The sequence below is a fragment of the Panicum virgatum genome, chromosome 9K, assembly GCF_016808335.1.
Source record: "Panicum virgatum strain AP13 chromosome 9K, P.virgatum_v5, whole genome shotgun sequence".
Taxonomy (NCBI): Eukaryota; Viridiplantae; Streptophyta; class Magnoliopsida; order Poales; family Poaceae; genus Panicum; species Panicum virgatum.
In genome coordinates this window covers 64,759,677-64,786,605 of record NC_053144.1, presented here as the reverse complement: position 1 = coordinate 64,786,605, position 26,929 = coordinate 64,759,677, and the positions used below count along the sequence as shown (strand labels likewise).

The 26,929-nt window shown below is 47.7% G+C and overlaps 3 protein-coding genes across 5 annotated transcripts; all 3 read right to left on the bottom strand.

Moving 5' to 3' along the window:
* Positions 1-3,044: 3,044 nt before the first annotated feature.
* On the bottom strand, positions 3,045-7,309 carry LOC120647034 (ubiquitin carboxyl-terminal hydrolase 3-like). Its single transcript, XM_039923636.1, has 6 exons — positions 6,963-7,309; positions 6,209-6,325; positions 5,231-5,329; positions 4,486-4,671; positions 4,195-4,376; positions 3,045-3,844 (listed from the first exon to the last, which is right to left on the bottom strand). The coding sequence occupies exons 1-6, from the start codon at positions 7,077-7,079 to the stop codon at positions 3,445-3,447; spliced, it is 1,101 nt and encodes a 366-aa protein (XP_039779570.1). The 5' UTR covers positions 7,080-7,309; the 3' UTR covers positions 3,045-3,444.
* A 504-nt stretch (positions 7,310-7,813) lies between these two features.
* LOC120647033 lies at positions 7,814-14,030 on the bottom strand. Of its 2 annotated transcripts, none has more exons than XM_039923634.1 (7): positions 13,485-14,030; positions 12,440-12,667; positions 9,377-9,584; positions 9,036-9,172; positions 8,686-8,766; positions 8,550-8,616; positions 7,814-8,476 (listed from the first exon to the last, which is right to left on the bottom strand). In XM_039923634.1, exons 1-7 carry the CDS (start codon positions 13,853-13,855, stop codon positions 8,153-8,155), a joined length of 1,416 nt encoding a protein of 471 aa, XP_039779568.1. In that variant the 5' UTR covers positions 13,856-14,030; the 3' UTR covers positions 7,814-8,152. The 2 variants fall into 2 exon arrangements, with proteins under 2 accessions (XP_039779568.1, XP_039779569.1); XM_039923635.1 differs by having other exon boundaries at positions 12,440-12,662; positions 13,485-14,024.
* Positions 14,031-17,785: 3,755 nt separating this feature from the next.
* On the bottom strand, positions 17,786-25,199 carry LOC120647032 (calmodulin-binding transcription activator 1-like). 2 transcript variants are annotated; one of them, XM_039923633.1, is made up of 13 exons: positions 24,920-25,199; positions 23,869-23,988; positions 23,640-23,755; positions 23,447-23,532; positions 23,305-23,347; positions 22,226-22,376; positions 21,997-22,116; positions 21,561-21,892; positions 20,506-20,877; positions 19,702-20,393; positions 19,055-19,631; positions 18,357-18,698; positions 17,786-18,230 (listed from the first exon to the last, which is right to left on the bottom strand). In XM_039923633.1, exons 1-13 carry the CDS (start codon positions 24,957-24,959, stop codon positions 18,120-18,122), a joined length of 3,102 nt encoding a protein of 1,033 aa, XP_039779567.1. In that variant the 5' UTR covers positions 24,960-25,199; the 3' UTR covers positions 17,786-18,119. The 2 variants fall into 2 exon arrangements, with proteins under 2 accessions (XP_039779567.1, XP_039779566.1); XM_039923632.1 differs by having other exon boundaries at positions 21,997-22,119; positions 24,920-25,185.
* Between the last annotated feature and the right edge of the window lie 1,730 nt (positions 25,200-26,929).

Here is a 26,929-nt window from a genome sequence, read left to right as displayed (position 1 = left end):
CCATCTGATGATCTTTGCCTGGACACGGTGCGCGCCGGTAGCGGTAGTCCGGCGGAGATCCCAGGGCCCCAGCAGATCGTATCTCTCGTGCGCCGGCCACAAGGTCCACAGCCAAGAGACCGACGACAAGGTCTGGCACCTTTACAACGTGTCTTTTAGACCAGCTCTAGCTAGCTAGTCTTCCTGCTGCTTGATTGAGATTGTCGCTACACCGTAGCCGCGTGATCTGATCACCTGCCCTCTGAAAGCAAAACGAGGCTTCTACAGGGGAATAATCTGCCAAAAGTAGAAGGGCTGTGTTTGTGTTTAGTTCTAAAATTTCTCTCTCCAAACTTTATTATCCATCTATTATATCAAATCTTTTATCTAATGTATGGAGCATTAAATGTAGGTAAATAAAAAAACTAATTACATAGTTTTGATGTATAAGACGAGACGGATCTTTTGAGCCTAGTTAGATCATGGTAAGACAACAATTACCACAAACAAACGAAAAGTGCTACAATATACTATAGTATTCGATGCGACCCTTTTTACCGTCATTTTAAGGATCTAAACGCAGCCAAGGAAAGAAATGTAACCTTTTCACGCCATCTGAGAGCTTTTACCAGATGTGACAGTGCTATTCACTCAACGTCGCTTCAGTCCTTCAGATGCCTACGTAGCTGCCTGGATGGTTTTTCCCTGTCACACCACACCACACCACGGAGCCACGGAGACGAAGAGACGCCCGCCATCCTTTTTCGTCTCCTGACGCTGCCATCGTTGAACCATGAGCACCACTGGACGGAGCTCCCTGCTCCCGTAATCGATCCGGGCGCATCCCTTTTTTCCTTTCAGAGCTTCGACATGCCAGAACACGACCTCTGCGTCCGTTGCTACCTCTGCTTTGAGAAGGATGTGTTTTTACTTTTTAGTTTTTTTTTCAAAAATAAAAGGCAGTACTTTAGAGAGATACAGAGACGGCTTATTTTCATACATACATCACAGGACTCGTACGCAACAGTTCGAATCAAAGGCTGGTTAAGTGGAATCACGATGAATTTCGCAACACCACACATGCAGCTTTCTCCGTCATTAGGATGATTTAGTTGGAAAATATTTGCACGGCGCACAAGTAGAAACTAGTATTTATTAGTTGGAAAGTGGAGATGCGACGATCAGACACGTCTATCTCTGCCAGGTTCCAGTAGTGCCTCTAGCATAGCAATGACCACCCCATCTGACCGTCGCCTACCGCGTTTCCTCTTCCCGGGTCCTGCGCCGCCCAGATTGGGGGCGGCCTTATCTACCAGCTGCTCGTTAGCGCACATACAGGCATGGAGCTGACTGAATCGAAGCAAACTTGGACAGTTCAACCAGAGACCTTGAGCCCTTATCAGGTTATCATCATTTGGAAATCCGGCCAGGAGGCTGGCTGCTCGAGATGGACCAGAGAGAGACAGAGCTCCTATCTGTCGGCAGGCTGGAGGCTGCTGGTACGTGCGTGTGCATTCACATTGGCCGTCGCCCGTCAGGCTCAGGCATCGAGCCGGCTGAATCGAAACCAATACAAAGTTTCTTTTCTTTCCGTACATGCGCATGTCATGGGACTCGCGAGAGGCGTCGACAGCTAGCCCGTCGCTGTAAACGGCCGGCGCCTGCATCTCTGATCTCTTTGCAGTTCGCAATGCAGCAGCAAGAGGGTGTGGGTTGCTTTCCGAGAGCGTCAGGTTGTTGGAAAAGATTGGCTCGACGACGGAAGTCTTTGAAGAAAATCCTAGCAGTATGAGTGGCTTTCGCTTGTTGCTGATGCCTGCATCTGCAATGATTTTCTCGTGGAGGCACCCATGCCATACTGCCATGCGAGTGAATTTGACACGTTGAGGCCTCGAGCTGTCCGATTCGGGCATATTCCGCTCTCGGATGTCAACCTCGTCGATCTGGCGGAAGACGAATCTGACGGACAGGCGACGGTCGCCAGCGCAAGGCGCGTGGACCTGGCTGAATCGCGGCAGGGGACTCGCTGGAGCGTTGCGCGTCCACACCGGTCGGCACGTCGCTGTAAACGGCGGCCGCCAGTTTCCACACGCCGCCGTGACTGGTGGAGACGTCTATTTGTCGCGCTTTGCGACTTGGGGACACCCATAGCAGAAGCGCCTCCGCTGTTGCTCCCCCGCCGCCCCCGCCTCCGGCGCCGCCCCCGCCGCCTTCCACCGCCGCCACGTTAACCGAGCTCGCTGCCGCGCCGCGCGGCTTTCTCCTCGTCCCCGCTGCCGGCCGAACCGCCGCTGCCGCCGGTCCTCCGCCGCCCCCGGCCCCCTCTTCTACGGCCGCCGGCCATTGGAAGTCCCGGCAACCCGAAACCCTAAAGGTCCGCCGCCGCCCTCCACCACCCCGGCCGCCGGCGACCTCACCGGCGGCCGCTCCCCCCACCTCCCACCCCCGGCCGACCTTCCCCCACCTCCCACCCCTCACCGGCGCGCTCGTCTCCACGAGGAAGCTCTCTTCCTTCTGCGACAGGAGCACTGCGCACCCGCGCGCGCGATGAATAGACACAGCGTGCCTGGTCACCTCTCCAACCCCGGGGAGGATTCTGGTCTGATCCTTTTGCAGCCCATCAGCCAGGTGCAGTTCATCCGGGCGCTCGCCTGTCGGCCTGTTGCTGTCTGCCCAGTGCTTACAGCCGTCGCCTGAGGCTTTGGTGAATTATTGGTTCAAGCGTGGATCCTAGCCAAATACTCCATAAGACAGTTGTTTCTTCACAGCTTTGACAGAACAAATGAATGATAGGGGCGAAGCCCACTTTTGAGAATGGTTAAATTGCAAATTTCTCTTTGATACTAGCTAGCATCTTGTATCCTGAAGCCCGGGCCAGCGCCCAGGGTGGCTGCAGGAACAGCGGTTAGGTCATACAGTAATGTTGCAAATGAAGAGTCAAGCATGAGGCCAAAATATGCTTGTCGAATATACAAAAAGAAAACATTCAAACTCCAGTCAAACATGTAGCTTTGAGCCCATCTCAGATAGTCACATACAGCTTCAAACTGGTGAAATATAGGCGGTTGAGGATCCCATAAGGATTGGGAGAAGCTTTTTATCTTACAAACAAAATTTTTACCTGAAGGCTTCCAAGATAACATCTCTCTTTACATGACAAATTGACAATAAAGGTTTTCAACAAACATTATTCTGGAATTGATACAACCTGTATGCAAAGAACTAGATGAAAGAAACAGGAACTACAAACTAAGTGGGCCTCTGCACCTATAGCCTATAGCTCCTCCAGGAAACTTGTTTTTATTGCCAAGCGTTGATTGCACCATAACATTTGAAGCTGATGGTCTCACATTCTGCTTATTCTAGCTATTTTTACTTTGCACTGCATATTCTATATCATTAGGCGAAGGAAGCTCTGGAAGGAAAGGAGAAGTATATAACTAATCACATGGTATCAGAAGCACATCAACTTTTTTCTGCAAGGCTTTCATAGAAGAGAATGTAGCCATTATCAGTGTTGCCACTGAACTCCTGCGGTGAGCCAAAGAATGCCTGTACCATGGACTCGTCAGTCATCTCAACATTCTCGTCATCGAAGAATAACCAATGATTGTGGCTCTTAACCAAGCTGATATAGTGTCCATGATTTGGCCCACTTCCAACATGAACTACCACAGCAAAAAGTGAGTATTCCAAGTCTGAGTTGTCTACAGTGTTGAGAAGTTTAAGCTCCAGAGGGAAAACCACTCGGTAAGATAGCTTTTTGTAGCGCTGAAGCTGCTCAATATACTTGAAACGCTTTAGATGAATTACCAGGATATTTGGTGGTTTCTTTATCTTCATTCTTTTCTGAGCTTCCTGTAGACTGAAGTGAAGAGCAGTTTTCATCGTACAAATAAAGGAAATTGCGAGAGTGACATAGCAGTTTTGATATATGAACATCACAGTTATGACAGACAGAAGGAAATGTCAACGTCCCCTAACAGTCAAAGGACAGGACAACCAAGCCATTAGCACAGAAGTTCTACATGAGGTACTGGGTGATTTGCAGTAGATTTTCAAATACACATACAGAAAAGGGGAAAAAACAAAGCAAATCCAACAACTAATACAACCGCATGCTCAAATGATATTCTACAGAATCAATGTTAACCAGGACAAAGTATTGGCGTATGGGGAAACTATGGGCGATCAGAGGGGATGGGAACAACTCACCTGCAACATTTGTCACAGAAGAACTTATCCTCAGCATTCAAAGTCTCTGTCGAGCTGAAGTTCTTAAGACAGCTGGTTATTGAACTATTCTGTTCAATGTCCAGGCTCAGATCAAAAAACGTTTCATCTCTATCAGTCACAGTTTCACATCTCAAACATCTTGTTTCATTAGTCAATATTCCCTACATAAGCAAAATCAAGATTATAGGCTCATCTCCAAGAGTAAAAAAAACATAGCCTCCATAGGAAATGCACATAAAAGCATGTTGGCACAAATGAAAGGAATCTCACCTGGAAGCATTTATGGACCCATGTAGCAGCTAATTCTTTGTGACTACCATTGGGTTGGCCATTAATAGGGCCATTTGAATTCTTTTGCAACGAAATATTTTGAAGAGACTCTCTTTCAGCATTATGTTCCTTCTCTAGAATGTCAACGAGCTCATTCAGTAAAAAATTCAGAAACTCGTGAGCATCCTGTAAAGAAAAGTAGTGTTGAGTTCAGTCCATACTAAAAAAAACTAAACGTGACACAACAATTAATTATAAAAAGCATATAAATGGCATTATCTTGGAAGCGAACTAATTCTACATGAAACTACATGATTTGCCATACAAAAATCTAGTGAGGAACTATCTCTAGGCGCTATCAAGGAAACGAATATATGGAACACAAGGTACGGTCAGGATGTGTAAGATTCAGATATGTTGGACCGTTGGAGCTGGCAGGCTCCCATGATTTCTTGATAGTGCAAGGAGTTGAATACATAAATCTCGAATTCAGTGTTGCATCATTTCAGATGGAAACTTCTGAAAAAAGAAACCTCGACAAAACAAGAACAGCAATTCATGAAAAAAAATGCATCTAGGTTTAATAGCACATCTCAGAGGTCAATGCACTATACTTTAAAAGATGATTAGCACAACATAATTTGACCGTGACTTCAAAAGATTATTTGCGCAACATAATTTGGCCGTGTGCTTGCTCAAAGCTATGGAATACATATTGAAAGATGCCAACTACTAGATGTATTACCTGATGCATATAACTGCGGAAAATTTCATTCTGTTTCTTCAATCGTTGTATAAAACGCTTAGGAGCAATAACTCCAGTTTTCTTCTTCTGATTACTGATCTGTAAGATAAGGGAAAGAATAATTTATGTTGTTACAATAGATCGTTGATTCCTTCTTAAGTGTCCTCCAAAAGTCACTTGTATCGAATAATAACTCATAAATAAAAGACCTCCAGATAAAAGAAACTGCTCAAACTATTTTAGAGATTCCAGAGTTAAAGATAGTGGAAAAACAACAATGCAATTGAGGAGCACCTGAATATGCTTGTCAGTACAAAAGGTCAATACAAATCTATCTGTGAAAAATCAGCGACCAAGCAAGGCAACAATGGATCATGTCCTACAAACTTTCCTTATTTAACAGGCATTACTCCATGGTCTAGGTTTGTCAGATTACAAACATCAACATGTACCTCGAATTCTAATTATTGAATTTTGCAGAGGTTACCAGAAGATGCTATGTAGTCCGAGTAACATACATAGCATAGGTCTCAACTATATCCCTTTTCATTGTGCCCCTCTTACAATTATAACTTTATAAGGTAAGATATGTAAGGCAACTTTGGCAGTTTATTGCTGAGGACTGCTATCATAGAAATTTAACTTGGAACATTATATTTGTGATTTCTAACTGAGGTCGGCATTACACATATAACGAGTGTTCAGTAGAACTGTAGGCATTTCATGGAAACTGTCAAGTTGACTAGCAAATTTCTTGGAGGAAAATCCATGGTATTCAATATACATGCATTTAATTAACTATTGGATTCATCTTTAGGTACAGCTTTCCTCAGGCCAAATCGCGATCAATTAACCAGCGTCTCTTACACTTGGCTCAAGACTAAATATGCTTTAGTACCAGTGATTCCTACATGCTGCAGCATTTACAAAAAGCTGAGATGGAATAGCAATTGCAATAACCAATAGCTGCAGTAGTACCTGAGAGAACAGATCAGCCAGGCAGGTTAGCATGTTCTCTTCACCATCTCCAGTGTTTTTATTGCTTGCATAATACTCCAGCAGTTGATCACGGAAAGGAACACAAAAATAAAGTGCCTGAAACGGGAAACAGTTAGAACCCATATTATGAGGAGAACATTATCACATATTTCTCAAAATGTTGCTGACCAAAATGTCTAACACCCAAGCCAACAATCCTACGTCTGAATGTGGAGCTTTACCATGATGCTTATATACGCATTTTAAATTGTCAAGTGCAACACATACAGAAACTATGAGTCACCCCAATCCCCCATGCCAAACAAATGGTTCTGACAATAATCTCACAGCCAAGGAAACTCCCCCACATCACCAGCGAGGAGCTTACCATGATGTTGGTATACATGCAGTTCAACACATCCAGAAACCATGAGGTTTCTCAATTCCCCGATGTCAAACCAAATACGCAGTCTCTCAGTCCACACAAAACATTACGATCTATGATCATATTCCAAAATTAAAACAGGAAATATGTCATCTCTCCACAACCACAGAAATTCCCCCACTCGGAAAATCTGGCGCAATCCTCGACGGACGCATCATACGAGCGCAATCACCGCGATACGATCTCACAAAACACGCATCGCTCCTCACCGCCCCGCGTGGAAGAGGCCCAACAAATCCCCAGGTCATCGAGCGGCGGCTACGAGGACAGGAGCCGAGAGATTCAGGCTTGGGGGCGGCGTACGCGTACCTGCAGGACGCTGTTGCAGTAGCATGTGTTGCCGAAGTTCTCGAGGCCGAAGTAGCGCTCGCCCTCGGGGAACTGCTCGCCCAGCGCCTTCTCCAGCCTGGAGCTCGCCGCGCCCATCACCGCCGCCGCCCAGCTCCCATTGCCCGCCGGCAACGCCGCGGCTGGCTCGGCGCGATCGGCGCGAGGGCCCTGTCGCTGTTGTGGCTCGGGCGGTGCGGGACAGGGATTGTACTGGCGCAGTGAAACTGTTGCGATTGGGGTGGGGGGTTGGGTTGGAACAGAACAGAACAGGGGAGGAAAGGAGGAAGAAGTGGGTGGGGAACGAAGAAATGGGCCAAAACCCAAAGGCAACGAAGTGGACATCGCTATGCCTGGTTTTGGCCTGTCCAACCGACCTCTTTCGTCAAGGCTGAATCTTCTTAAATTCGACGGCACAGATCAAACTACGGGTAAACTGTCCACGGCTGCGGGGACCGATGTATAACGGAGTCGATTTCTTCATTCAGCCACCTTGCAAACTCATTAAAAGGAGGGGCATTAAATTCCATCCATGAAAACATTAGATTCTGTCGATTTGATGCGATTCTTCACTGTTTGATGATCCTCGTCCAAACTTTTTGTTGCAGTTTTTGGTCTACACTCTAATGAAATCCTAAAAAGTATAGGCAATGTTCAGTCCTCACTACTGCTTACTACCCCTCCTTTATGGTTCCTAATTTCCCCCCTGCAAGGACTTGGAATGACACCTATCTTCCAATAGAAATGCATGTCCTAAAATGGTAAAAAAAAAAAAAATCCGAGGAGTAACCAAACTCTTAGAAAGTCTAATCACAACCTTTGTAAGCCTGAACTAGACCAAGCTCTGAGCTCCATCTCCTAGTTCAACCATAGCTATTGCTTGAGACAACAAGAGTCCGACAACTTCATTTGCCGGCTAAAAACTTCGAGATCATAAGTTACATGCACACATGAAGATCACTAAGTTACAATACATATGCCCAGCATATGGGCAACGTTCTGATGAATCAATTGAATAAATCTACTTTGCTATACCCACTAAATTCTGATTCTTGCAAAGAGCCTCCTGTGCGAGGCTCACTGTAAGCTTGAAATCCTTTGATGAGTCTACTCTCCCGCTACAGTCACAAGATGATGCAAAAACCATGCAATGGACTCTGCAAGCCACCATATCACTGGCACTTTTTGGCTTCATCTGGTTGATAGCAACTCTTACCCTCATTGTCGAGTGGCGGTGGCACACCAAATACCCAGTCGAGCACATTCAGGTACTTGGACCGGAAAACTTCTCTTTCCTGTGCATAGCAATGCATGATGATTGAGGTGGCTATGCTAAACACGACTACATCTGCTCGCTTTATCTGCAGTATCGGCGGGCAGAGTCCTGCATCGGTCATGCATGTGAAAAAGCTCTCGATGGCTCTGGCAAGGCAGTACAGGGAGATCTCAATTCTTCTGCTCTTCTTCTCGATAAACAGTGCCAAACCTGTTGGAAACTGTCATGTGGAAACAGTTTAGTATCATATAAGAAAGCATGCTGAATTTATATGGCAAAAGTGTTTTGCATACCGTGCCAAGTATAACAAGAGGAGTATTTGCACTCTGGAAGGTTCTAAAAAGCAGGCAGGTCCAAGCCCTGAAATATAGAATGAAACACCATGAATTGTCACCCCCCAAAAAAGAACTAATGAAATCATGAACTCACCATGCAGATGCACAGTATACTGAGAGAAACAGGCTAGATCTTGCTATCCCTAGAAGACTCTTCCCTAAAATTGTGTAAGGCCTGCATGTTGTAAGGAAAGCCAAAAAAAGAGTTAGAGAAACTGCATCCTTTTTTAAGGAATAGGATAAGGTAGCATGACAGCTTGCATAACTACACAAATCCTATTTGCCTCCCTTCTCAACCTAAATAGGATAAACTTATCAAGTTTTAGATGAATCATAATTATCCTTTCAATCAGAAGCTCAACTGATGCAGGGTACAAATGGTTGTTGGAAGCACCAATTACCAACCAAACATGTCAATGTTTTTGTATCACCATATACGTATACCTTTTCATGAGGTACTGCCGATGAACTACTAGTGCTGGAACTAAGTATACTGGAACATATACAGGAACTGCTCTTCCATATGCTTGTAACAAGAATGAAAAGACATGTCCTGTACATGATTGGTTACCATGCACAATCTGCAAAGCAGAGATAAGGGGTCAGACTGTGGGGGGAAAATAATTAAACAAAGAATGGAAACAGATTAGCTATGAAGAGTTATGACACAGGGAATGTTATGCCACAAAACTGATCCTATGGATTGGTTGATAGACCACATTTCATATTATAAACGAACGAGCGCTCAATAATTCATTCATGTACAACAGATATGTAATACTTACTGAACAAGGCACTTTCATGTTTGGATCTAACTTTATGTCAACACCAATAGATTTGTAGTGCTTCTCGATACCCGCTAAGTTAGAGATAGCAGTGTGGTTGACTATATCCTTAACACCTTGCAAAATAGTAAGATCTTTTCCACCATGCTTATTTAGAAATGATTTATACGATGATGGCAAACTGTCCTGCTTTAAAATGTATGCTGACCTGCATAAGAAAAATGGAGGGAAAAAGGGTCATATTTGCACATGCTACAGAATATACAGCATGGGATTCCTGTACATGTATTACCGACTAATTACTTGGCCCATGACAAGAAAAAAAAAGTTTTATGCATGATACAATGGTTCCAAGCTTTGCTTACACAATGTTGAGCTCAACACATCCAAACAAATCCATTGATGGAATATCTTTAAGTATAATTAGCAGTATTTTCCAACTTCTAAATTAAAAAAAAACAGTGCTATGTATTAGAGTATATTTGGTAGTTGTAGATATATGTATCGTAGACTGCCATATGTATCCCGGGGAGTCTTGCCCCCCAAGTCATGTACTCTTATATATACCGGCCGAAGCCTCAATGCAATACAATCAATCCATCCATTACACCAATTATATCCTTCCTACATGGTATCACGAGTTTGGGTTCTAACCCTAGGCCTCAAACCCTAGTTTTCCGCTGCTCCCCGGCGCCATCGTCCTCCAGGCGCCGCCGGCCGTCCCTGGCTCGCCACCAGTAAGCCCCCGCGACGGTCCCCTAGCGCCCCCCAGCGAGATGTCGATCTCCGCCGGGGGGCGCGCCCTCCACCCCCTCCACGGCAGATCGAGGATCTGCTGGTCTTCTAGGTGTTGCGGCAGATCGATCTGATCTGCCGCAGTTGTCGTCGAGCAGCAATCGATCGTGATGAACTCACCCGGGTGTCGTCGGTGGCGAGCGGGCCTTGGCCTCCCTCCTCCTGCTTCTCTCTTGGCGAAATCCACCGCCGGCGAGCTGGCTCCGTCGCTCCCGCCTCCTTCGGTGGATCCGCGCCGGTCTCCTCCAACGACGGCGAATCCACTCCGCCCCGTCCATCTACCCCTCCACTCCACGCCGTGCGCCAAGCTGCCTCCACTCCGCCGGGCCTTGGCCTGTCGGCAACCGCGGCCGCGGCTGGCCATGCTCCTCCTCCCCAGGGCCTGGGGAACTCCCTTCCTCCAGGCGGGATCCGCCGCCTCACGGCAACTCCGCCCTGGCGGGGATCCGCTGCCGGCGCCGACTCCTCCCCGGCGCCCTTCCCCTCCGTCTCGACCGCAGGTGCCCCCCCCTCTGTTCTCTCTCTCACGTGCGCGCACAAGATGACTGTGCTGGCGTGTTGTGCCGAGAGGAGAAAAGATGAGGTGGGTGAGGTGCTAAGCGCACCCCGACAGTTCTACACGAGAAGCTGCTGCTGGTTTATTTTTGGTTAGTTTCTCTGATTTTTACTCGATCACTGATCGAGATTGAGTCGCCCACCGCCCGTCGACCTCGCGCCTCTACTTCGACGTCGGCGTCGACTTCACCGGCCTCTTCTTCATCTTCGACATGCGACATGGTGACATGGACGGTGCCCTAGGGGACGCCCATCTGCACTGCCCTCCTCGCCGCTTCGTTCGCACGTCGACCTTCGCCGGCTCGTCGTCGCCTTCACCGATCAGGACGCCTTCACCGACTTCGCCCACCGTCGTCTCGCCTCACGCTACTCGGTCTGATCAGCCAATGTGCGTGATCCACCCGGCTCCCGTGATGTCCGTCCTCGTACTGTGCGCCTCTTCCCCGAGTATGGAGGGCTGCCGCTGTTTCGCCTCTTCGGGCAGCCGCAGCGCCACCCGTGGTCTCTTTCGCCGTTGCATCCTCACCGCCGCCGACTACGTCCACGACCTCATCGTCGACTTATCGCTGCGCGTCCCGCGCATGGTCTTCGTCAAGCTGTATGGATTCTTCGCCATCTCCTTCGAGCACTGCCGCCGTGCAATCCGGATCATTCGGCCTTGTGCTGGAAAATCTAGGTTCTCTTCCTCACTTCGTCTAGCACAACCACGTCGCCAGCATCGCCATCTCATCCCCGACTACTTCGTCTACTCCAGCAACAGCAGGCGTTGGCACCTTCTACCTCGCCTTCTTCTACGCCTGCGACCGCCATGGAGGCCTTCTCTGCTGGTCCCCCTCGGCGACGGCGTCTGGTTGTGCATCCTCCCTTGCACGTTCGGTATTGGCAACACCGGTGCGTGCCCATCGTCCCCGATGCGTTCCCGAGCCTGGCAAACTCGGGCATGTGTCGCCTGTTGGCCTAACTGCATCGACTTCGGCATCGCTCCCTCTACGACTGCCTCGACGCGTCGCCATCTTCGTCTCCGGCGTCTTCTCCATTACGCCACCACCATGGCGCCTCCTCGTGCGCCCGCGGCTTCATGTGCGGCTACCTCGTCTTCGGCAACTTCGACAGCTCTACGTCGACCACGGCTACTCTACGCACGGCATCTTCGACCATGGCTCCTTCAGCTCGGCTATCTCGACATCGGCACAAAGGGCTACCATCCGCATGAGTTACTCGCCGGTTTTCTCTCCAGTCGCAGCATCCGCACCACACCGACGTTATGACTGCGGGGGGATGTTAGTCCGTTGGCTACTGCTTTCGGCTTCTTCTCCAGTCTCACCGTTTGCGGTGCTCCCGTTGTGACTGCGGGGGAGTATTAGAGTATATTTGGTAGTTGTAGATATATGTATCGTAGACTGCCATATGTATCCCGGGGAGTCTTGCCCCCCAAGTCATGTACTCTTATATATATCGGCCGAAGCCTCAATGCAATACAATCAATCCATCCATTATACCAATTCTATCCTTCCTACACTATGCATGGCATACTGATTCCAAGCTTTGCTTACACAATGGTAAGCTCAGCAAAAGCCCCAAAAAACTATGCTCAGGGCATCCCTTGAAGTATAATTAGCAATAATTTCTAATTTCTAAACAATCACTGCAACCTAGACACGTGATTGAATACTGGAAAGGAACTTACAAACTTAATACTGAAATGGAACTTACAAAATTTGTGCAGATGCGAGGCACATAAGGAAGATATCACCATGTGACCAAGTCAAAGGTTTACAGATCTTTCCAAATCTTTTGGTCTTTATTCCACAACGGGATGCAAGTACTGCTGCACGCATGAGAATGTATATAGCCAAACTAGTATGTTGAGTTCCAGGTCCAGTCAGGAGCATAGAAGGACCAGCAATTAACCCAGCCAAGAGTGACCTCCACCTTGCTGTTCTGAAGCAACAAGAATATAGAGTTACACATTATCCAACAAAAAATGGTGCTCCGCAAAGATAGCATGAAAGCTGCAGTGAAACAAGATGCATTCTGAAGTGTAATGTTGATGCGCAAGCAGAAGACCAATGAAAGATACTGTGACATCAATATACATCATAAGACTAGTAGACTACTAGCATGCAGGCCCCTTATTATACTGCATCAAAGTAATTCAGAGTTCTAGACCTGAACTTCTCACCACAATAACATCTTTAAATGTGACGGACAGCGAGTTGCAGAAGTATTATTTTATCAAACAAAACAGTAAGACACCACTAGTCTAACTGGAATTAGCATCCTTGAACACTAACGAAACAAAACTGCTTTCATGGTAAAAAATTGTTTGCACTTGCAGAACTGCAAGTCCTCACCAGCATCAACAATTTTGCATGCAATCAGGGAAGAAAGAAAAATTTTAATGAGAAAACAACTAATCCTACTCAAAGTACCAATTCCAGCCTCTTATACAAATATTGAGAAAATTAACTGGTCTACACTACCCATTTTCTCTTCCTTCTATTTCTTCTAAAATTGCTCAAACACATCACTTCACAGTTCACACACCATCCTAACCAATTACAGTTTAATTCTCACCTACACAGCACAATCTAATCTTTCGTGCAATTAACCAAAACCAACGCTAACGATGTGCTCGAATCATCGCAAAAGCAGTTCGCCCATCGTCTCCGCGGCAAGCAAATCCGCAGTAGAGGTCAGCAGCGCCCAATTCGTGAAATTAGGAACTATTCCAACTGTGATGGTTCCGTGAACTGACCTCTTACGTCCCCAGACGGCGGCGATGTACTCATCGACGGAGACGTAGCTGCCGGCGAAGGTACCCAGGAACAAGCCGTACCTCACAGTCTCCTTCACCGCCAGCACCACCGCCTCCTCGTTCGTCATCGCTCCCGCCTTCCTCGATCTGGGGGAGCGGCGGCTGCGGATGCGGACGAGGACGGAGAAGAGCGCGAGGCCGCCCTTGAGGCCCGCGCCGATGGCGAAGCCCTTCCCCGCCGCCTCCAAGCACCGCCGGAGCCACCGGAGCTCGCCGTCCCCGCCGGCCGGCGCCGGCGGGGCCTTCCCCGGCGGGGCGGCGCAGTAGCCGTTCGCCGCGCATTGGAGATCCTCCGGCGGTGCGGGGGCCATGAGCTCGCCAGCGATGGGGGGAAGCGCGGATCGCCCACCAGGCACCACCGCGGTGAAGAGGAGGAAGCACTGATGGAAAGCAATGGGCGCGGCGCGGCGTGTGTTAATGGGGTAGATGCGGCAGTTAAACTAACCAAACCGTTCTTGCTTTGGGGGCGGCAAAGCGGCTGTGCCCAACACGGCAACACTCAACAGTGCTACGCGAGCCATTTTATATATTTCTGATCATCTGGTGAAACTCGAATGCGTGCTAGCACAGACTTTAAATTTCTGAGATTTTCTAGATGTAATTTTCAAAAAAAAAAAGATTTTCTAGATGTTGTCGATAGATTCGAAATTTGCAGGTTTGAAGTTGCGTAGAACTCGTAGAATGGTGCTGGGAAGAGGGTACATTAGCATAAAAAATTGAGAGCTACGCTCGTGGCCAGTTGCGCAGAATTTTCTTAAAGCACTGGGATCTTTCCTGGTGCTTCAAGACCTGTACGAATATTCTTAAACGAAAAGAGAATTTCGTAGGACATTATGTTCTGCCTCATGAACACAAGAACTGAACATCCAATTATTCGCACAACCTGGTTACCTTTTCTATGAAATCCAAGGTTGAGCTGAGGGTGCAAAACTGTGACAGCGACCTCCCCGAAACCGGAATCTTTTGCAGGCGACACCCGTCCGTGGTGATGTTCTTCAATCAGTTATACGTCGACGTCCTCCAATCAAGACGCTGTCAATCAGATGTAGAGGCTGACCATCGCCGGGACGGTTCGGGAAAGCAAACCATCGTGCCCGTCCAACCGCAGACCATCCATTCATTCGGCAACATTTTTTTTTCTTCTCAGACAATGATCGCTTTCGCACGCAGAAACGAAGGAATCCTGATCTAGCTGTATTCGTTCTCCGTGCCCTGTTGCTTGGACGCGAAAGAAGCATGATCTGACTGCCAAAGTTTTTTCTTGGATGGTTTTCAGGCATGGGTTGAGAGCCGTGCTCATTCTGTAATCGAGACGTACGCACCATGAGGTTTCGGTTCAGACAAGCAAGAAAAGGAGGGAGGGCTTTCAGGCCTTTCAGCCCACAGCATACAGGAAAAACAATCACTGCCACGAGAATGTTGCTAACTCTAGCAACGCATAGGACGCGTGTTTTTACATAGGACGCCTGATCCGCAAGATGGCAAGATGGATGATATCGTTTGCCATAGCCAAACAAGTACTGTGGACATTTCTCAAGCTATCTGCAGAAACTAATCTCCAATTAATCTTTAGTTTTGCGGAACATTACCATACCAGATGAGTGTACTATCATATACGAAGTAATAACTTATTTGGCATAAATTTCTTCAAAAAAAATTGGCATAAAACATTTTTTTATGCACATATGACACTATTTAGATATAATAAGCCAGACAGGATTAAATTTGGTGGAAACAAGAACCCAAAACTAAGCGTAGGTGGTGAACATATATCATCTATAATTAGTAGGCGAGGTAGGCGCGCTTGACAGTGACCATGATAGCATCAGTTTCCAAATTTCCATTGTATGATCCTGCCCATTGATTCCAGTTCCAGACTCCACTGCAGCCTGAACTCCCTGTAGAAAAACCACCTGCAATTTTTCCTGCATCTGAGAGCACCACATCACCCGCAAAATCTCTTGCAAAGCAAACTTTACGGACCTAACAAGAAGATAGTAGGACATGCCCTCTTGACTTCTTGAGGTGCACGTACTCTTGAGGAATTGGCAACCTCAGTTCCACATATATTTTTTTTGACGCAATTCAGGAATTCGGGTCACGAACTCTACTCTCCGTACGCCGGCGTCGTCCATGTTCTCAGCATAATTCCAAGCCCAGAGTGTCGACGACCGGGTTCTTTCCCGGCGTCGTGCATGCGGCCGACGACGTTCTGCAGGCGCTCGAGCTCGCGGAAGGCGTCGTAATGGCACATGTAGCCGGCGCCGGGCGGCGGCTCAAGCACGCCGGCGCGAGTCCCGGCCTGTCCGGAGCCTTCTCTCACTGCCGCGGCGTCGACGGCGGCACGCAATCTGATCGAACCCTCGTCGGCAGCCGATGCGCACGGCGATGTCCTCGACCGCGAATGGCATCGCGGAGAGCTCCGAGATTTCCCCGGCGCCGTCTCGATCGTGCTGCCTTGGTTGTCGTCGCCGTGGATGCTGGTCAACGAGCCAGGTGGCGGGGTCGGAGCACCGCGATCTCGCCGCGGATAACTTGCGCGTGGCGCACCCCGATCCGGCGAGCAGCACTGGGAACGCGGCGGCGCTCGGGCGAGGCGCGGAGCGGGGTGCCCATGTCCGGGGTGGACGGTATTTCAAATACCGTCCACCCTCTGGGTCGTCGGGAACCGTCCGATCGGACAGCTGCGGCCCGGATTCGACAGAGGAGCGACCGGACTTGATTGTTTTCTGGAATCTGAGCCGAGGGGGCCAGAGCGGGGAGGGAGGGGCGGTCCGAGGCCGGCCAAGGTTGGGTGACCATGGAACGAGCGACGGCGCGAGCACGGCGCAGCGGCAGCGGAGCTCGACGGCGACGATCACCCTGCTCGAGGGCGCGCCGGCGTCGCACGCGGCCGCGCTGGTTCCGATCGACCCGTGCTGTCTGTCATGGTTTCAGAGATCCTCGGCTCTCGGGCTAGCAGCAGCGCATGTCCGCGGCGCGCCACGCGACCGCGTACTCTCAGCCATCAGCTGGTGACGCCGTCGCGCCGGCCGGAACTTGATCGAGCCGCCGGCCTCTGCCCGCGGAAGGCGGAACGCCACGCGCGCGCCATGCATCGACGACCTCGAGCGCCATCTGTCTTGGTCGACGTCGTGGTCTCGTGGAGGCAGGCCGGCGAACGGGCTGGCTGGGCAGTAGCATAGCACCGCCGCGATCTCATGGAAGATAGCGTGGCGTGGCGCACTGCGATCCGTCGAGCAGGTCCTGGAACGCGACCTTGCTCTGTCGAGCCGAGGAGCCAAGCAGAGGCGGCGCCCCGGCGCATATGCCTAGGCTGGGGGTGGACGGTATTTCAAATACCGTCCACCCCCTGGGTCCATGGAAGCCGTCCGATCGCGTACGTACGGCCTGGATTCGGCAGAGCAGCGACTGGACTCGTTCGTCTTCTCGGTCAGGTCGTCAGGAGCCGGAGGGCGGTGGCCTGAAGCCCAGTGCCCAGGTGGTGCGGTTCGCGCGAGCGTGGCGCAGCGGCGGAGGTCCGTGGCGACGGCTCTGCTCGAGGACGCCGGAACCCTTGCCGCCGCCTCCTCCGATAGCAGTTCGCTCCGGTGGCGCTGTCAAACGCCTCGCTGTGTCAGGAGGAAAAGGAAATCGAGCCGGTGTGGGCAGTGGGCGCGTGGAACGCGGCCGGCGAACGGCGCTCGCGCGCCGCCAGCGCCTCCTGCAGAAAGGCGACGTCGACGGCGCCAGGGCCGCCGCGATGCCTCGTCGGTCTGTAGCCGACACGCCCGCGAGGTCGTCGCTCGATCGGTGTCGAGGACATACGTGCCGTGCCAGTGCGCTAGACCTGGGGCCCCAGGGCGTACGACAACCTCAACGGCTGCGGCGTCGATGCCACCAAAACCGGCGAGCTCGCTTGGGTTCCTCAAGGCGGGCAAGTCTCCTCCCTGCGGCGATGACCTCGTCGTCCGCTGCAGCTGCATGTATCTCCTACTCGAAATTCCTAGTGAGACGCATGGGCTAGCTTTTCTCTAGCGGACAGCAACTGTCGTTGAGAATGCCATCCTTTTGGAGTTGTGGTCAGTATCTGGTTGAACAGGCAGGGGTTGCAAGAGAATCAACACTACACTGAGACACCGCATTACATGAAGGACCTATTCAAATCTGGATGATGTTTCAACATCAGGTGCCTCACCGGCAGAATGGTCATGAATTGACACACACAGCAGTACAGCACTGGCGGCGGAAGAAGAGAGTGAGGACGAGGAGCTCCTGCTTCGCGACCAGGGCGGAGTTCCACCGTAAATATTCATTCAGTACAGTCCACAATAGATATATTTTCCTTCTATATACAACATATACGTACACGTACTGTACAAAAAAGCTAAGCTAAATAAGTAAATAACAAAGACTAAAAACAAAGTAATTACCGGGTAAAAAACTATATACAAAGATGGCCAACCTAGCAAAGCAACTACTACGGGTTATCATCATCATTTGCTAAAACTAACAAATATAGGCAGGTAAGTACTGTACAAGACACCAGTGCTACGTTCTCGTGGGGGGGAAAGAGAAAACACCAGTGCTCAGGACCTAGGTATTGCCAGGCGTTGGCATGTCGTCATCCCACAGCTCTTGGAACTCACTCATCACGAAACCTTCATCCATATCGGTAGACGACTCAAGCATCTTTTCTTGCAAAGCCTGTCATGCCAGCACCAAAGAATTGTAAAAATTGTAGGTTCAGAAATACCACTATAAAGCTTCAGCAGTTCAAACCGAATGCATCAGCTAGTCAGCAACAGATTCAGCTAAAATAAATCATTATACCTGGGATTCCTGGAGTCTTGTGACGACAGTCAGAATTCTCTGATACTGATCCCGAGCATCTGGGTACTGAACCATGGACTTCACTCTGGCAAGAGCTTTCTGCAGCCTTTCTTCGGTCTGCTTCCTTCCTTGTTGCAGGAAATCATAATCCTCCTGAGCAGGTTTATTTTGGATTAAATCGTTATGGCTGCTGCTAGTGCCCTCCACCGCACCTTCTGTAGGCCGAAACCCGCGCAAACCAGCCCCCTTTCGCCTCCAGCGCAATATAACCTTCTCTACTATTCCAACAGACCAAATGATTTTGCGATAATGCTTTCTCACTTGGTGACCTCGCACATGAGCCTATAGGCAGCAGGTAATGATAGGGTTCAGCATTGATTATTAAAATATCATCAAGGGCATACATATCTTAGACAAAATACCATGGTGCATGGATTATTCTACACTGGAAATGAGGCTTCTCAAGGAGGGCCTGAACCCTGGGGGACATATGTGCAGGTTCCATGCAGTGATATGATTTGTAACTAATTGAACAATGTATGGTTTGCTGAAAATTTTACCAGAAGTAGAAACTTTTGCATAGTATATCGAACATATCGCAAACTAGAATTAACACAAACTATTAAGCTGGAACAGTCAGGATACTACTACAAAGTCAGTGCATCACTAGTCATGTATCATACAATAAATAACAATACCTGGATCTTGACGATGCGCTGTCTAATAAGTAGGAACTCCTTTCTTCCCTTCCATCCACGGAACTTGTTTTGTATTCGAGTTGCAGCAGCATGTAGGGGATCAAGCTGCCCTGGTTTAGATGGTTTAACAGATAAGAGTGACAGGGCACGATCATCTGATATCGCACCATTTTCATCCTCGTACTGAACTGCTTGCTTTCTCTGGAAGGATTGCATCCTGAAAACTTGATATATACGAGCAGCAGCTTGGGCAGCATTTCGAACAGCTCCTAGTGAATCTCCCATGGATCCAGCTAGAAGACCTTCACCTGCTAATGGTGATGCTCTTCTTTCAATAACATCTCCAATACCAGGCAGACCGGATATTTCTGACGCATTGCTTCCCATGGTTTCCTTAAGATCGAGGGTCTGGAGATGACTTATTAAAGCAGACTCAGCCAGGAAACCAGAAATTCCCTTGTACCCATTAGCTGACGCAAGATCAGCTGGTGTGCTTCCTGTGGGAAAATCTGGCGTTGGATCTGTCAAAGCTCCAGGAGCTGCACCAAGTGCGATGAGTGCCACAACTGTTCGCTCTCTGGATAACAGGGGAACAACATCAGTACACATAAAAAATATGTAACAATCTCACATTCTGAAACACTTACCTGCCACAAAATGCAGCCCAATGGAGTGCAGTCCATCCATGAGCATCTCTGAAATTTATGCTCACACCAGCAGAAATTGTTGGCCTTATAGCCCAATCGTATCCTAGGGTAGCTGCCAGATGAAGCACACCCTGCCCTTCCTCATCTAACACACTGGGGCCCTTGCCACCATCACCTGGTTTGTGGACAAGCCAGATATGCAATTTTTCCTTCAAGCGATTTTCAAAGAACTGATCCTGCTTATCATCAGTGGCAAGCTCGTTATCACAAGCCAACTTTAGCAACTCGGACCAGGAATCGTTGTCTGTCATTAGCGAGCTTATCTTCTTGCTCAAATCAATCATCTCCTTTGTGGGGTTAGATACTATTGCCTGGTACTCATCTTGTCCCAAAGACAACAGGTCATCAAGACGCATCTGGAGATATGTTTTCTTCGCATCATCATGTGGACTTCGGACATCCATGTGTTTGGAATTACTTGGTCGGAACTCAAACTCTCGGATTTCGCTGCAGGCCAACCTGTTGGAGCATGTAACATAAAAAGGAACCCTGCCAGGTTTGTGTGACGGAGAATAGCATCTGAGAGTTCCATCAGCTGAAATCTCTGCTGGAACTTCGACTTCTCCAAACATACATGACCACTTCCATCTTTGAACCTCATCAGAATTTAAGAATCTACCAGTAATGAGAACCTGGATGATATACAAGAAACATCGTAAGAAGTTCAATGAGCCGTAAGGACGGTGCTATGACACTTCCAAGACTTTCGAGCCAAGAACATATTAAAAGTTTTAGAAGGCATACCCTAGTCTTGGAGCCCGCATATGTCCAGCTTGGAGAAAAATCAGATATACTAAACAGCTGGTCTTGTGCAAGCACCGGGTCAACAGTGAATTGATCCAACTGATCACAACTTGATGCTTCAATGATATTGTCAGTCTCTTCGCTGTTCCAGTACACTCCAGAACTGGACCTAATTTGGGAGTCGTCTACTTCACCAAGTTCTTTGCTCATCCATCTCGTAAAACTATCACTTTTCTTAAAGGTGTCTTTCAGGATATCAGAGAGATCAGATGATTGAGTTTTCAAGAGAGGGTAATTGATAGTTTCCACCAAAGATCTACCATTTTGTTGAAAACTGTCCTCTGTAGGAAACGAGCTGATAGCACCTGGAAGCTGAAATTAAGTAATTTCTCAGTTAAGTTACATAAACAAATAGGAGACATCAATGAGAATATAATAATAGTGCTGTAAAACCTATTCAGATGCGATTGAGCAAAACCTGCAACGCAGCCTACAATATAGACTTGATGACATAAAGGCAACAAAGTAGTTCTATCCGTGAAAACTATAAGACATCTTCCCTAAAAAAAAACTATAAGACATCAACTTGTAGAGAAATTAAGAAACAGCAATTCTGTGCCATTTAGAAGTCCACTAATGTGACAATTGGAACTGTAAACTAGCATAATCTCAACTACACCATAGGTTCAACAATAGAAGCTTTAACATGTAGAAGTAATAACTTTGGGATATGCTATGTCAGTTGTGCAATATCACTTAGCTACATGCTTTCTCTGTTACTCCCTTGAGGAATTAGTTTAGCGGGCAAACAATTTATTTTCACTATTATTTATCTTCACGGTGCCCAGTGTATCACTAAACTTTCATGCCAGTACTGCCAGATGGAAAACAAGCTGCACATAGCTGCCTTCTTTATCTGTTAGATAACATGTGGTTACTACCCAGCTTCCAACCATTATAAAGTATCCATTAGGTAACAAAACTCACAGACATAGCTAAGCTTCATACATGTGAACTATATATATATTGCTGTATGGAAATGTGCACCAGGATACCTTCCACAGTGACCCTTCATCAGTGTCTACAGTATCTGCATCCTTAATACCCAAACCATTATATACTTCATCAAACGTGAAGGATTCGATTCCAGGTCCTTCAAAGAAAGGAAATCGTTTGGAGGGATCAGTAATTAGGGGTGGAGGCATTTGATGGACCCCTTGGTCAGGTAGGCCATTCAATGATGATGGATCCAAGTCATCCAACTGATTATCAGCCCCATTTAATGCAATTCCAAGAGCAGGCTCATTAAGAGCAACTGGTAAGGCATCTTGACCATGAGAATATAAGTCTGTACTAGTTGCTGTAGCCGGGAAGCCTTGATGGTTACCTAAACATTATGTGTAAAAAAAGAATATAGGTCAACTCAACTTTGGTCCATAATGAGAATAAACTATTTGAAATGCCTTCCACAAAAAAAAAACTACTACTTGCCTACAATCAGTGCAGGAATGTATGAGCTCAGAATAGAAGCTCCCATCACAGGTCCAGCTCCATTTTCACGCTGCTGCGTCCAAGAGAAAGGGTGGTATCCGGCTCCTCCCGAATAAATATCTGCTGCAGCGAATTTGGCTTTAGATACGCTGTGCATAATTGGAATGTGTATCAGTAAAATATTTCAGTGAGCTTTATACAGAACAGAAGAGATGGTAAACAGTTCTACCTGATTCTGTTTCCTCATATTCGGTGGCTTGTCCGCTAACAGAGCTTTCACCCTCTGTAGTTTGTGAAGGCAGCTGACTTAAAGGGCTATCCGTACGAGCAGCTTGCAGCATATCATCGTGCCCTCTAATACAAGAAGTTGATTTGCCACCCTGGTTGTCGTATCCAAATGAGGGGGGAAGTAGAATTTTAAGCAGACAATTGCAGGAAGAAATTTTTAACAAAAGATGGGAAATAGTGATGTAAGCTCAGAATTTGGATCAAGATGACAACAAAACATGAGTAGCCAAAGTTTCTTGAAGAAAGAATGCATGCAGGAAAAAACAAATTGGCCACTTGAACCAGCATAAAACTAGAGATGCCTCATAATGGGTTTCCATGTATTAGTACAATAACATTCTTTCAGAAATATACAACTGCAATTATCATATTACATTTCTGTTTAATTAATGGCTCATTGAATACAAACTGATGCAAACTCATAATAATGCTAAAGAATTTTCATATAACCTGACTATAAGTAGTTTAATTACTGGTTTAGAAAAAAAGTCAGGCATATTTAGCTTAATTACTGGTTTAAATGCTACAGATAACATCAAACTAAATTACTCCAAACTAAAACTAAATCTACTACAGGTGCAGATAACAGAAGCCCTAAATCCTTGCTAGACCTGAACGTGAACAATATTCTCAGAACATGACATGAAACAAATCGCTTACATGTTAGCACAAACCTCCAGGATGCTATGTTATACTAAGAATCAGTGGCGAAGCTAGATGCAAGAGCACCCTGGTGCACCTCTTATCATGTCTCTAGCAACTCTATAATTCTCAATGATTGCTACACTAAATAGCTTTAGAATTTCAATTGGGCCCTGGTGCATGTGCACCAGGAAAGAATATAAGCTATGAGAAAACTCGTGTGGTTACTATCACAAAAGGCAACAGACAATAACCTGATGTAAAAAACGAATTAACATAATTTTTTTTCAAGAATACAGCATTTAGGATTATGAAATCCAGTAAGTACAATGGATAAGCAATTAAATACATATCAATCAGAGTAGGTTTAGGAATAACCTTGACTTCGAGGTAATGTACAAGCACAATGTGCATAAAATCCCTGCAAAAAATTTTATAATCAACCCAAAAGATGTTAGCGCGCCTTAAAGCAGCACAATATGAGTTGCAATATTGCAGAGGTCGCAACATGAATCCTTACTCCTCCAACATCCAATAACTCCTCTGAAAGTTTTCATTTTCTTCCCCATGAGCATAGTAGCAGTGAAGCACATCAATACTTCCAGACTGCATTAATAAAGAATTGTTAGTTTTGATGGCCATAATTTATCAATAAGATAAAGTGTGCTGTAATTGTACACAGGAAAAGTTTCCATCACTCAAATTAGGCGTACTTTTAATCTTTCATGAGCTTCTTTGACAGTTTTTCCATCTCTTTTCTTCCTCCAATTATGGCCATCCTTCCGGAAATACCTCAAAACTTTTCGATCAAACAAGAAAAGCGAACCACCTAGAGCCAGCAATAAAATAAAATATTAGTAAGATAAAAATATTTTAAAAATTAACACTTTTGGATAAACAATTATGAACATAACAGTGTTCAGCAGAAAATGAGTGTCATACTTGGAGGTCTATTTGGTGGTTCTGGGGCAATGCGGAAATTTCTGTAATTTTTAAGTATTTCGCAAATCTCCGCAGGTCGTAACCATCGGTGTTGTGCTTCCTTCAATATCTGATCAACATCTGTTTAGAGGTTATGAGAGCAAGGGTTAACAGTTGAATATAATGTTATAGTTTAAAAGGAGTCAAAGGAAGGTGGTCATAAAAATATTCAGATTAAAGTGTAGTGATAAATGATAACCAGCCTTCACAAAATAGAGCTTTCTCACCATCTTAGTCTCACTTGGTACAATAAAACTTAACATTGGGAGTCCCTTTTGTAAGTAAAATCTACTGAATTTCCTTGAAAGTAAAATCCTTAAGACTAAGACGTATCCCGCAGAAAATAACTTCAAGAGTGGAAGAGGGTAATCTGGAAACGCCCAACACCCCCAAATAATCAAATTGTTGTACTTCTGCAACTATACGACCTTCTCAAAATCAAAACATGATCACACCCAAAGTCTCAGTCACTTTTCCAGAAAAAAAAATTCTACCACGCGACATGCCGGATGCACGCACACCTCAACAAATCTCAAGTCTTAACCCAACAGGAAACCAAAAAAGTCCGCAGCCTCGGTTCATGCTACAACTCTCACTCGGACACAAAATTCTTACAGAGAAACCCTCTTGCTAACCAGAAGCTCTCCAAAAAAATTCAGTTTGACGACCCAATTCCTGATACTAGTAACTTCGATCTAAACCCAAACACAGACCAATTTCACACAGGTGCATCACAAGTCCCCACCAAACAGGGTGCTGAAAATTCGTCTTCAGAACATTTAACTCGCGAACAAAAAAAAAGTCCGCACTCCCCCGAGGCCGTGGCATAGCTGCAAGAGCATCAACAAGTCCACCCTGAGAGCGCCCCGGAACGCGACGGTCGCCGAGACAAATCAAAAGAAGGACCGCCGCGTTGACCGAACCCACGCCAACTCCGCCCTCCTGGTCAGGTGGATCAGGAGTCGTGGACGAAACAAACAACGCCTGAGGAGGACGGCTCGGTGCCGCTCACCTAGCTGCGGCGCGATCGCGTAGCGCCGCGCCTCCGCCATCGCCGAGCCCGGCCGCCGCGCGCGCGCGACCAACCAGAACCAGGCACCACGGCGGCCGGAGCCGGTCACCAAACCCCCGGCCCTCCTCCGGGCCTAGCGGGTTTCGGGGACGATCGCCTCGTGACTCGCACGGCTTTTTCGCGGGGTTTTGTGGAGGATTCGGGAGGCGTTTGGCTGTGACGTCGTCCCCTACCTGACGACGGGGGCTTTGGTGGTGAGGCGAGGAGAGAGAGAGAGAGAGAGAGAGAGAGACGTCGACGAGGTAGCTGTGTGGGGTCTCAGCGGTCTCAGCGAGGGCTGCGGCGGGTGAGGTCGAAATGGCCGTTTTGCCCCCGGGTTAATGCTGGGTGTCCTATGTGGACCCATGGAGCTGGGGCCATCGCGGGAATGTGGGGCTGGGGGCCTTGTGGGACCTGGGCGCAGGGCCTCCCAGGCGGTTGGTGGGCGCGGCCGCTGAAGACGTGGGCGGTTGGTAGTGGCGCCAAGCGTAGAGGCCACACCTGCTCAAAAAAAAAGCGTAGAGGCCACACAAGATAGGGCGCGCGCGCGTCCGCGCGCGGAATGCGGCGCGGGGCTGCTGGCCTGGTTCACGTTGCTGGGTGAATGTTTGAAATTGATTCCTGCAACCATAATCCCTAATCCAGAAGGTCCCGTTCCAAGCAGACTGTATACAGCAGGGTTTTTTTTTTCGATAACAGACTGTATACATCGGTTGATGTACAGATGTAGCCTTATAACTATGCAAGAACAAGATTGTCCTGCTGCTGCAGTGGTTTGAGAGCTTGCTCTGAACTCTGAAACCACAAGGCTGCGCTGCGGTAGTTTCAGAGCTTGGTCTGAAATCTTCAGCATTCTTGCGCCTAAAAAAAGGATCAGCTCCCGAGCAAAAACACAGAGGTAGAGACGTAGAGTACATTCAGTGCGATTAGGCGAGAGGGTCCAAGATCCCCGAGAACGATGTACAGGGAGTCTAGGTGATGTGATCCCTATCCGCGATTCAACGACTCCCATCTGTCCGGAGCGTTCCGCGCGGAGGGGTCGTGCTCGTGCGAGCCGGCCAGCCTCTAGCTGCATCCTGCAGTCGTTATCTGTCGCCGTCGCGCCGCCGTCCAACTTACGTTTTGTTTCTCCGCTACAGTCGTAGTGCTGGTCACACTTTACAAGCCGGCACTCGAGGCTCGACAGGTAGTAGAGCCGTCAGTTATATTCCAAGGCACGCACTCATCCGCCACCTTAGGCTTTCTCCAACCATTCCCCTCATCCAACTCCCCCCAAACGTACTATTTACTATATTTTACTACCTTCCTCCAAAAGATTCCTCTCCCTATAACTCCTTCTCTCCAACCATTCCCCTCATATCTATTCCCCCTATATACTATCACTCATTAACTAACTATTTATTTAATATTTTTGAATTTTAAAAAAATCATACAATATTTGTATTGTCATAATACGCATTATCATCGTGTTACGGGGCTCAAACGAGATTAATATCGCGAAGAAACGGTGTGATTAGAGATATAGGGGGAGTTGAAACTCACCCTATATATGGGGGGAGTTTCAACTCCCCCCGTATATAGGGGGAGCTGTGGGGGGAGCCGTTGGAGGGCTCGCTCCCCCCAAAGCCCCCCCTACGTAGGGTGGGGGGAGGGATACGGGGTGCCGTTGGAGAACGCCTTAGCCTCTCGCTTTTTCTCTGATCAGATCAGGCCGTCAGAGTGGCACAGGTGAAAGGCAGAGCCCAGCTGCGTCACGGCAACAGAGACAATTAGCAGTTAGCACCACTGTTTATCCTGCTGGGAATTTGACTCTTGATTTCGAGGAATCTATTGTCAGGCAGATGTAACGCGAACATGCTGACATAGCCTTCAGAAACAGGAATCGGTGGTACCAGTGTTAGGAATTGGATCCCTACCACTACCAAGGCGTGGGCGCAGGTTGAAGGCGTGGATTGAGGAGGACGAAGGATG